This window comes from Oncorhynchus kisutch, linkage group LG11 (genome assembly GCF_002021735.2).
Source record: "Oncorhynchus kisutch isolate 150728-3 linkage group LG11, Okis_V2, whole genome shotgun sequence".
Classification (NCBI taxonomy): Eukaryota; Metazoa; Chordata; class Actinopteri; order Salmoniformes; family Salmonidae; genus Oncorhynchus; species Oncorhynchus kisutch.
The window spans coordinates 71,802,620-71,814,875 of record NC_034184.2 but is presented as its reverse complement, the minus strand read 5'-3'; the positions used below and the strand labels follow the sequence as shown (position 1 = coordinate 71,814,875).

Genomic DNA, 12,256 nt, shown 5'->3' with positions numbered 1-12,256 from the left:
CAAACTATTGAGATTCATCTATGAAGTCAGTTCTGGTGGCTGTTCCCTCCCGTTATGCATTGATGGGTGGTCCAGACCACAGCTGGGTACATTAACATAAGCATTTACATATTTTGTCGCTTCATGCAAATGATTGTCATCACTTTAACGTCTATCTAATTTGATATTTATCTAACTTATATAGAATTCCAAGCAGCTGCACTGTTTTATTTAGAATTGTGAATTTAGAGTCTGTTTTGTCTCTGTGGCCCATGAGAACTACAACGGTATGCTGCTGGAATCTCTGCCCTTACTGTGCATCCTATCCCACTGGGTACAGACGTCAGTTCAACGTCTAGTTTGAGTTGTCAACTAACGTGAATTCAAAGTGAAATCAACAATACATTTCACCCTGTCACTGGATTTAGTTTGTTTTTTTAAAGCCCTTACGTTGATTACTTTTTGCAAATACAATCAGTTTTCTTGTTGATTCAACATCATCACATAGATTTTTGGGGTTGAAATGACATGGAAACCACATTGATTCAAGACGTTTTTGCGCAGTGGGATCCCTCTCTGTCTCTGCCAGGTGATACACTGGTTTCACTCAGCTAGTGGAGAGACACTAGCCTGATCCCAGATCTGTTTGTACTGTCTTGCAAACTTCTATGGTCATTGGCATGCTATTTGGCATGGCAATGATCATAGGAGTTGGCAAGATGGCTGGATGAGGCAAGAAAGACACTGTATAACAACCACAATAATCAACAACTTCAATCTAGAGAAATCTTAAAGGTCTCTATTGCTCTCTCTCATGCATATCTTTGCTTATTCCATACTTCACAGTTTAAATATTACATTGATAGGTTCAGAACCAAAGTTTTGATTGAGCATGGCACATCATAAATTGTGAATGTGTGTTGTCATTTGCATACAATTTCATTAATCACTGAATTAACATTGTCTGCCTGGTATCGTAATTTGTAATTGGAGGACTAATCAAGGCTAATCAAGAATGTGAAAAATGTTAAACAATTGCTGCATTCCAAACACTTAACACACCCTCTCCCCTCAGCCCTCAAATTAAGTGGACACTTCTGATGACGTCTGACACTTGCAGGGCAAGGGACGAGGGAGGAAGTTCTACATTTTCCTTGCCCTGAAATTTGTCAGTCGTTTGTCCCGCGACTATTGTATTTTCAGCTTCGGCAACTTGTGGGTGCTTTATGTGCTAGAGTCAATTATGATGGCATGTTTACTTATATTAACAACATAATTATTAATATACGCCTACTGAATGATAGCTAGCAAATGAATAAGCTAACTAATGTTGGCCTGCCTAGCTTCTGAAGAAGGAAAATGTTTTATTTCTACAATTTCCAAAAGCTAACCAAACAAAAACATTACTTTTGAAACATGTTAGTGCATTAGTATCAACATTTCTAACTTATTTACATTCGTTTTTACTTTTTTACCTGCGAATGTTGACTTTTCCATATTTTATATTTCAGTATTTTTTTTATATTGCAACAATAATAACAATATTACACATCAATACAGGGACATTCCTGTGAATTCTCCATATTGACATTTTGAGATTTTAAGTTTTTACTGACATTTCTTAGCAGATGTACGATCATCGCGAATTGCATTATGGGGCGTTTCAGGCCCTGAAGTGAACATAATTGTACACTCGCAAACTCAATCAAAAACGAGGGCTGAGAGGCTTACGTTGGCAACTTTCCTCGGTTGGCTAATCAATTGGGATCGACGACGAAGATGGTCGCAGGGATTCCCCAAGGGCATAACACAGAACCCAAACCGGCTGCTCGCGCCATCGTGCATAAATGTATTTTATCCCCCCACACAAAAAACGATCACGACCAATTACATTAATTTGGGGAAAGGTTGAAAAGCATTAAACATTTATGGCAATTTAGCTAGCTAGCTTCACTTGCTAGCTAATTTGTCCTAGTTAGCTAGCTTGCTGTTGCTAATTTGTCCTGGGATATAAACATTGAGTTGTTATTTTACCTGAAATGCACAAGGTCCTCTACTCCGACAATTAATCCACACACAAAACGGTCAACCGAATCGTTTCTAGTCATCTCTCCTCCTTCTAGGCTTTTTCTTCTCTTGACTTTATATTGTGATTGGCAACTTTCATAAATTAGGTGCATTACAGCCACTGACCTCATTCATCTTTCAGTCACCCATGTGGGTATAACCAATGAGGAGATGGCATGTGGGTACCTGCTTCTATAAACCAATGAGGAGATGGGATAGCCAGGACTTGCAGCGCGATCTGCGTCAGAAATAGAAATGACCTCTATTTTAGCCATTGGTAAAGCAGATGCTCGTTGGAGCCCACGAGCAGTGTGGGTGCAATAATTGAATAACATAGATTTCTAAATTGATTTTGCAAGGCATGCACACCAAACGGTTTAGTCAGCCTGTGAGGCAATGGTAAGTGGAGGAGGGTGTGTCTTGAATGAGTTTGAAACGCAGCCAATGCCGGTCATCAACTGACAGATTGCTAAAACATATGATGTGATTAGCTGATAGGTAAAGTACCTATCCAGGCGTTGTAAGATCTGGCAGGCGTTCATTGTATTTTTCATAGCGACTGCAGCAAATTGGAATGTTCCACTTTTACTTTAATAGGGGATTGGTAGCGTGCATCCTATTTTACGTCAAGCGTCGTCAGTCGGCACGAAATTACGGGATGTAGGCTACCTGACAATGCTCTCTAGTCTACTAAAATACGCTTACTCTACTCTTTTTACCAACACCGAGCAAGAAAAGAAAGACATGCGTCCATGAAAATCGCAGGAGCCTTTTATGTACGAAACTGTTGGACTGTTTCTCGTTTTTGTGTTGGCACCGCACAAGAGGAGAGGAGTTTCTCATGCCCGGCGACTGTCAAATCAATAACGTTACCAGTTCGGAAGGCTATTTGCAGCTCGGGAAGGCAACATAAGCTATCTGTTCGCTACATTGTATCCACTATAGTGTGGTTGACAACCGTTACTTTTCTACGACCTACTAGTATTTCATAACCGACTGCGCCCTGGTCTCTGCTGCCATCGTTGCCTGTGCAGGGTTGTGGAGCGAGAAGAGTCATTCGGTCAATTGGCTATCTGTACCTCTTATCTACAGGTCCACGGTTTAGCTGAAGGCATGCTGGAGAAACTTGATCTAGAAGATGAAGGTAAGCCTCTTTGCAAACTTTTTGGAAATGTATTTTCAACTAGTAGATCCGCAAACCCATGCATAACCTTTGTCATGGCAGTTGACAAGGTAATGCGTCAGCCAAATGGATATGTGAATGATCTATGATTTTTATGTAATTAGCCTAAGCAACAGTTCATGAAGGCCATGTAGCCCGTTGATTATTGGCAATTGAACATACATGGTGCCTTCAAGTCATATATCATGCCAATAACACATTTAGTGGTAAATGTATTTTTTGCCCAAACAATCCCACCCATGGATCATATTCCCATGATTTGAGTGGTGTAGTCTAATAATCAAAACATGTAATAAAAAAACATGTTTTTAACTGCTTTGTGAGTATATCAAAGGTGGAACTGAACTATATACCAGCTCTGTAGCCCATCATGTCAATGTATAGAAGCTTTAGTGGATGGCAGGGACCTTCATTGTTAGTATGAAGGGGATTCAGCTCATGTTAGGGGGGGAACTTGTTTGCTGTTATCCCTGCTAACCTGTTGGCTGCCTCCCTCAGTCCAGACACAATGCGATGTTGCATCTGTATCAGATACAGTACTGCTGCTGCATAGGTAGTGTTACCCCATGGCTTGACAGTGGTATATTAATGAGTTTAGAATGCTGAATCATAGCATCCATTTTATCTAGTGTTTATACCAAATAGCGTCTCAGCTTCGCTGTAAATAACTGATCTAATCAGAAATACCCTACAGAAGAGCTTGAACAAGGAGATGATGGGGGCTACTGACAAGGCAGTGCTATTCTGCCTTGATTAAGGGAGCGTAATCTAGATGTTTGTGAATATGACTTACTTCACCAGATGTGTTTACCATCTGACGTCAAATGAAAGACCAATTACATGTGAAGTAGAACTAGAAAAAACTGCCACAATCTACCCACCTAGGCAGCTACCCTAAACTTTACATGAAATACAATATATATGCCACTTATCAGACTCACTTATCCAAAGTCACTTCTAGTACAGTGAGTTCAGGTCACTTGACACGGTCTTCAACACATTTGGCAACATTTTCAAGTTTAGTCAGTAGCCTATTTGTGAGTGCTCAGAGCTTAGATTAAGTTGCGTAGTGCACAGGATATAATGTCATGCCTGTTCTATACACCACATATCTACAGTGCGTTCACAAAGTATTAAGACCCCTTTACTCTTTCCACATTTTGTTATGTTACAGCCTTATTCTGTTGCGTGTAGATTGATAAGGAAGAAAAACAATTGAATCCGTTTTTGAATGAGGCTGTAACATAAGGAAATGTAGAAAAAGTGAAGGGGTCTGAATACTTTCCGAATGCACTGTATCTGCAACAGTTCTGAACTCTCTGCCCTGCTGAACAAAGCCATGGTTTTGTTCTTTGTTTTCATGACTGGTGGTGATCTTCGTGCCCTGTAATGTTTAAGGTAACCAGGTACGTCAGCGCTGAGTGTTTCCCCAAGGCTCTTCACTGTACCAGCAGCTCTCACTCTGTGTGTCACATCACAGTATGCATGGCACACGCAGCACATTCAGTGAGCATGATGCTGCTTGCTTCAAAAAAACTGGGTGGGTGGGATGGGGGGGGCTGAACACTAATGTTACTATACCTTTATTACAGAGATGTGTGAAATTATCATCATGGTACCATTATTACATAACATTCCATTCTGATGGAAATAGCCTAGATGTACTCTGTAGAGGTTTACATAAAGGCATCAACACCAGACATCTGGGTAAATCTGGTAAACTAAATCCTATTTACATAATTTGTTTTTTTCCCCCCATTTTGTTTTTCAAGTTAAGCCACATATGAGCCAACCATCATTCAGTAGGCTGTGAGATGGAAGGCTACTGCTGCCTTCTTTCAACGTTGGTCAAATGTGAATCATCAAGGCTCTTCAAAACAAACAGACCATTTTACATTAATTCAATTCTCAGAATAGCCAACATGGCTGCTTGCCAGAGTGTCAAGCCTGTGCTCAGTGGTACATCAAAATACTCAGATGGTCAGAGTAGTTTTACTTGGAGATTGGTGGGAGTGTGATCGTGAGGCAATGGCTTTGGGCACCAGCCACAGCCATTGTGTTCAGGGATTTTGGGAGTTGGAATGTGCGTTGTGCACTCTATAAAACCTCTGTTTGATACTCTAACCTATAGTGGTTTAAGTTCCAAGGTTTTCCATATAACCAAGACTCTAATTTATTGATAACAGAACACATATAAATGTAAATGTTCAGTTTTTCCACCCCCGAGGACATTCCGACTACATTAGGGTTGTCTTAAACCAGTTTGATCTAGTCTCAATCAAATGCACCTCGTTCCTCTCAGGTTTGTAAGGCTGCGCACTGCTGCTGCTCTGCATAGCAAAGGAGCAAAGTCTAACGGAGCTATTATGGGATTGTTGGGTGGCGAACATCTAGGACAAAGCAGATGGAAGAGGTTGTTATTATGGCATTAGATTCATTTCAAGTGGCACAATGTCCATGGACATGAATTCACGTCCCATTTTAGGCATGTGGTTTAGCAATGCTGCATTGGGCTCGGATACCTAGGTTGTATCCGAGCCCAATGGTTAGGTTGTGATATGTATGGACCTGGGCTGTGACCATCGGCAGAGGTGTCGACATAGCCTCCTCACCCGTCAGTGGAGCTGTCAGTCGTACGCATCAACCTGATACACTGACGGGTGTACAGACGGCACAGCAGTTAGACTGTAGCGTCGGTTCAAATCGCCGCCAGAATGTATGGCAACGTCCAGACGAAGTCGGCCAAATCGTCTAGACTCCTTGCGGAGAGATTTTGAGGAAGGTGAGTGGGGAGCATGGCGGCTCCTTCCAATCATATAACAAACGACTGCTCTGTTGTCTCAAGAGCTTAACAAAAAAAAGTCTGTTTAGTGTAGCTGAATAGTACAGGGAGAATTACCATGGCAACCGGCCCTGGAGATTGAGTCAGTAGTCAGCGAGTGAGAAACTTCCAGTCTCTTAGTTCATTGAATATACCCTTTATATTCAGGTCCTTTGTGAAGAAAAGCGATATCAGACACCCAGGATATCTCACACAACAATGTAGTGGTTTTGAGAGATCATATTTTGTAGCTATATGAAAATGGCCAGAAAGTCATTTTCTCCATGTACCACGTCTCTTCCATATTCTCTTTGAAGAAGATGTGCATAGAGCAAACCATGAATCAGTGGAAGTCATTTTACCTCCTCATTACTGGTCAAAGTACAAGGCATCAGGATTTCCATTGTTGTTCCATTCCTAGTATTTTGTGTATTAATGTTTTCTGGTAAGAACATTGAATTAATGCTTGTGCATATATGTGCTTTACTTTCAGCTTTTGAAGAATCCGAAAGTGATATCTACATGCGCTTTATGAAGTCACACAAGTGCTACGACATTGTTCCTACCAGCTCTAAGCTCGTGGTTTTTGACACTACTCTGCAGGTAAGTGCTCCGTCTAATGAACATCTATTGTACAAAGACTTCTGACAGTCACAGAACATTGTTCTGTTGTCCCGCCTTCTGATAATATTCCATCTACACAGGTGGTCAATAGGAAACTTTTTTTGTGTGTTTTATCGACTAGTAACTTCGAATGCAATTGCGTCATGGCATGTGCCATGATACTATGTCTCTGGTTACTAATTGATCTGCTTTGTTAAACAAGTAAACTCCGTTATGGTCTTGGTTTGGAAAGTGATACAAATGTCTCTACGCAGCACAGAAATTAGCTGGAGACTTTCTCCTCAGACCAGAATATACTATTATGATATCCTCTTTGTAAAAGTCTTTCAGTTCCTCTCTCTTGAAGCTTGTCACACTTTAAAACCCCTCGCAATCTCTCCCACTGTTTTATCTTCAAAAGCACCGGCTAGAAAAATAGCTTTTGTCTGAACTTGTGACTTGATAGAAATCTGCAATTAAAAAGCTCTACATTTGAATCCAGATAAGTGTTATCTCTTATCCACCATGTCGCTTGGAGGTCTCATCCTTCCATGGTTAGACCACACTACACTCTACAGAGATGATGTCTGTCTACAGAGATGATGTCTGTCTACAGAGATGATGTCTGTCTACAGAGATGATGTCTGTCTACAGAGATGATGTCTGTCTACAGAGATGATGTCTGTCTACAGAGATGATGTCTGTCTACAGAGATGATGTCTGTCTACAGAGATGATGTCTGTCTACAGAGATGATGTCTGTCTACAGAGATGATGTCTGTCTACAGAGATGATGTCTGTCTACAGAGATGATGTCGGTGAAAACAAGGAAGCAGTGAGAAGGCTTTAATGAAACGGCTGCAGTCCAGCAGTCAAACAATGGAGAAGAACAACAAACACAACCACCACCAACACCTCAGTCAAACAGCTTGAACCTGTTCTTCATTAAACATCAAACCACAACTATTACAGCAGACAGTGACCTTAGTGTGCAGGTCACAAGAATGCAATAGATATCTTTGTCTAGTAGACCTGGTCCTCTCTCAACATCATCACAGTTTAATCAGTGTGCTACTTTTTATTTTTGTAAATGTTTTATTTTGTTTTACTTTCATACTGTTGTGATGTATTTTCCCCAAATCTCTTCTGTTATGTACAGCCAAATGAACTGTAAACGTGTTACTCATATTACATGGGAAAGAGTAAAAACCCACTTGAGGTGTTGTAGTTTCCACCCTGTTAGTGTCTACGCCCAGCTCAGTGCTGTCTCCCACCTCCAGCTCCACTACTGGCAAAGTCTTGTGCCGGTCCAGACCTAACGTCCCATGAGGACACCAGCAGCTGTCTGTTCTTCCGCAAAGACACGGCAGCGTTGGCGTTTCCGTTGTAGAACACGGTGTAGCAGAAGTTATACACTCCTTTGACCACGGCTGTGAAGACAACTGCAGCAGGGTTGTATCCACTGCCGACGTTGGAGAAGACTTTTGTGCTGTAAGGGTATGTCAGTGGTGACGGGTCCAATGTTCCCAGAACCATACGTTCTTAGAGCTGCAGAGAAGGCCACCTTTGGCTGACCAGCTGCTAAGTCCTTCTTTAATGTCTTCAGTTCTTCTTCCTGAACTTTGTTCATACTTTTCACTTCCTCCACCTGGCTCACGCTGGCTTGTAGCCTGGTCTCCACAGCGCCTAGTTTCTGGTCCATGGCTCCCAATTCCTCCTTCAGGACAGCCAGCTCTCTGATCAAGGAGCAGGTGGTATCAGGCACACAGTAAGACAAACTCCCCCCCCCCACCCCCCACCCCCCACACACACACATTGTGCCCCAGACAGTGTGAGGCACAGACGGCGTTAGTCGAACGGCTCCCCCTTCATTCTTAAAACCTTTTCTTGTCAAGACAGGTCAGTTCTGTGTAGTCTTTTAGCTTGTGTAGTTCTCTTTTATACATGTCACGTTTTACAGAGGGTTTAGCAGGAACTCTCTGCAGTCAATGAGGGGGTTCTTTCGCTTCATAGGGAATGTATTTGGCACGTGGATGAGGAAACGAAGATAGGAAAATGGGTCGTCCCTCCCACTTACTGGAATATACTTATATTAACGATTGGGAAATCGGGCAGCCCTATAGCTCTGATCACATCCACGTTTTGACTGGTAGTAGTTGCTTATCCGATTCCCAATCTTTCATTGAGTGCTTGTCCAGACCAGCAGCCCAGAACAGAAACGGACTGAGGCTGACCTCAATGGAAGATTAAAGTTTCCATGTGAAGGCTAAAGGAACCTTCTCATTATGGCTACACGGCCTCATTAAACTTTCATCTTCTTAAGATTACTCTTTTAGAAATGCCAAAAGAAAAATAGATGCTCTCATTAATGTTTTACAGTGCCTGGAGACAATGGGGTTTAATAGCATACTTGTGTGTTCATTCCCAGACCATTAGCATTGGTTATGAATTTTAAAAGGCGGAGGCATTCAATTAGAGAGACGACCATGCGTTTGTCTTTGGAGGGGGATATCATCTGAGGTTTCCCTTTGCGGTGTCATGGTTTTAAGTCATTTAGTATCTTGGGAGGTGCAGTACAATGATATACAGTATCAGTAGGATTACAATATTACCAGATACCTGCTTCTCAGGGAGAGCCGTTCCCAATGAATGCTAATGGGAATGAATTCTAATGAGGAAATGGTATCTGTTCAGCATGTCTACACAAGCACCTTACGAGTTTACGTAGTTATTTTACCCCCAGCTGAGGTGAATGGAGTCATGGTACAGTATGTATCCAGTCAGTCAGGTATCTCTGGCTTAGAGATACGAAGATCTGAACTAGAGTCTTTGATTTTATACCATCTTATCATCACACCTATCTGGAATGTCCAGGACCCAGTTTTTTCAAAGGTTAGCTGTCTGGATTTCGCCTATCTGATTAGATTAATGCAAAGGAATAGGATGGGAGTCCCCCCCCCATTCAAGTATGTTCTATTTATTCTATTTCTATGCATTTAATCCAATCTGATAGGCAAAATCCAGATAACTTTTGAAAAACTGGGCCCAGGGGGCATTATTCTCTCCATGAAAGTAGATGGAAAGATGGATACTTATTTGTCCTGAGTGAGGAGAATTGTTTCCACTGCCTGTTGTTTACAGGGAACAAAAGTCAAACCACCAGAACCACACACAGCAGCATTCTTTTTTGTGATGAAAGACTACAGTACTGTATACCTGTCCCCAGTTAACAGACATCTAACCACACAATGGCTAGTGGTAACGGGGAGGAAGCAGCGGATGCTAACTGACACTGCCAGGGAGGTGTGATGAAACCCTGCCCTGCCCAGAAACACACTCTTTAGGTGGGAGGTGTTGTCTGACCCCTCAACTGGGAGCTTGGGAGGCAGAGGGGGCTGGGAAGTGGTGGATAATGCTGCTCTATTCCACCTACATTTCATAAAATACATGTTTAACAAGTCTTGTAAAAACATTGTTGTGTGTTCTTCTCGCCTGTAGGTAAAAAAGGCCTTCTTCGCCTTGGTTGCCAACGGGGTGCGGGCAGCCCCACTATGGGAGACAAAGAAGCAGAGCTTTGTCGGTAAGTGGAAAAATATATTTTTCTTTGCAGTCAAATGTTACTGTATTTTCCATACATAGTGAACAGAATGGAACCAAATCAAGTTCTTAGGGAGAAATGGTCAGACTGGGATAGAGAAGAGGGTAAGATGAGGGTATCACAACTATAAAGGAGGGGAGGTATAGAAACAGAGAGGTGATGAGGAAAGTAGATCAAATGACATAGTCCATGCAAATTATAAAATGTGTGTGTCCCTGCTAGAGGTCGACCGGTTCTGATTTTTCAACACTGATATTAGAGGGCAAAAAAAGCCGATATCGATTAATCGGACTATTATTATTTTTTTTAAACATTTTATTTATTTGTAATAATGACAATTACAACAATACTGAATAAACACTTATTTTAACTTAATATAATACATCAATAAAATCTATTTAGCCTCAAATAAATAATGCAAAAACAAAGTGTTGGAGAAGAAAGTAAAAGTGCAATATGTGCCATGTAAGAAAGCTAACGTTAAGTTCCTTGCTCAGAACATGAGAACATATGAAAGCTGGTGGTTCCTTTAAACATGAATCTTCAATATTCCCAGGTGAGAAGTTTTAGGTTGTAGTTATTATTGGAATTATAGGACTATTTCTCTCTATACCATTTGTATTTCATTAGCCTTTGACTATTGGATGTTCTTATAGGTACTTTAGTATTGCCAGTGTAACAGTATAGCCTCCGTCCCTCGCTCGAACCAGGAACACATCGACAACAGCCACCCTCGAAGCAGCATTACCCATGCAGAGCAAGGGGAACAACCACTCCGTCTCAGAGCGAGTGACGTTTGAAACAATATTAGCGCGCACCCCGCTAACTAGCTAACCATTTCACATCGGTTACACAAGCCTAATCTCGGGAGTTGATAGGCTTGAAGTCATAAACGGAGCAATGCTTGAAGCACAACGAAGAGCTGCTGGCAAAACGCACGAAAGTGCTGTTTGAATGAATGCTTACGAGCCTGCTGCTGCTTACCACTGCTCAGTCAGACTGCTCTATCAAACCATAGACTTAGTTATAATATAATAACACACAGAAATACGACCATAGGTCATTAATATGGTTGGATCCGGAAACTATCATCTCGAAAACAAGACGTTTATTCTTTCAGTGTGATGCGTAACCGTTCCGTATTTTATCTAACGGGTGGCATCCATAAGTCTAAATATTCCTGTTACATTGCACAACCTTCAATTTTATGTCATAATTACGTAAAATTCTGGCAAATTAGGCGGCCCAAACTGACACAATTTCACCAGGTTAATATTGCCTGCTAACCTGGATTTCTTTTAGCTAAATATGCAGGTTTAAAACTTACTTCTGTGTATTGATTTTAAGAAAGGCATTGATGTTTATGGTTAGGTACACATTGGAGCAACGATACACATCGATTATATGCAACGCAGGACACGCTAGATAAACTAGTAATAGCTTCAACCATGTGTAGTTAACTAGTGATTATGATTGATTGTTTTTTATAAGATAAGTTTAATGCTAGCTAGCTACTTACCTTCGCTTACTGCATTCACGTAACGGGCAGTCTCCTCGTGGAGTGCAACGTAATCAGGTGGTTAGAGTGTTGGACTAGTTAACTGTAAGGTTGCAAGATTGAATCCCCGAGCTGACAAGGTAAAAATCTGTCGTTCTGCCTCTGAACAAAGCAGTTAAACCACCGTTCCTAGGCCGTCATTGAAAATAAGAATGTGTTCTTAACTGACTTGCCTAGTTAAATGAAGATTAAATAAAGGTGTAAAATGTTTTTTTTTCACTGCGGGAGGGCGCTGGTGGCCTGTGTTCACACACATATTGAAATAAGTCACATACTTACTGTACATCCAGGAGATGCACTGAATATTATGTAACATAGGAATCTCTCTCTAGCCTGAATCTGTTGGATCACTCTTACATCATGGCTAGCCACATCCCTAATACCCTCCCCCCTAATATAATCATTGCCTCGTCTCTTTTTCCCCCATTCCCCTCATCCTTAGAACCCC

The 12,256-nt window shown here is 41.5% G+C and overlaps 1 protein-coding gene across 4 annotated transcripts in view; it reads left to right on the top strand.

Annotated features, from left to right (window-relative positions):
* Positions 1-12,256, top strand: part of LOC109899299 (5'-AMP-activated protein kinase subunit gamma-2) — a 104,430-nt gene that overhangs the window by 70,702 nt on the left and 21,472 nt on the right. For 3 of the 4 annotated variants that reach the window (XM_031836260.1, XM_031836259.1, XM_031836261.1), the window contains 3 exons: positions 3,139-3,190; positions 6,544-6,653; positions 10,151-10,232. In XM_031836260.1, coding sequence (XP_031692120.1) covers positions 3,139-3,190; positions 6,544-6,653; positions 10,151-10,232 — 244 coding nt within the window. The remainder of the gene's footprint in view (positions 1-3,138; positions 3,191-6,543; positions 6,654-10,150; positions 10,233-12,256) is intronic. The other variant, XM_031836262.1, reaches the window with a different exon arrangement.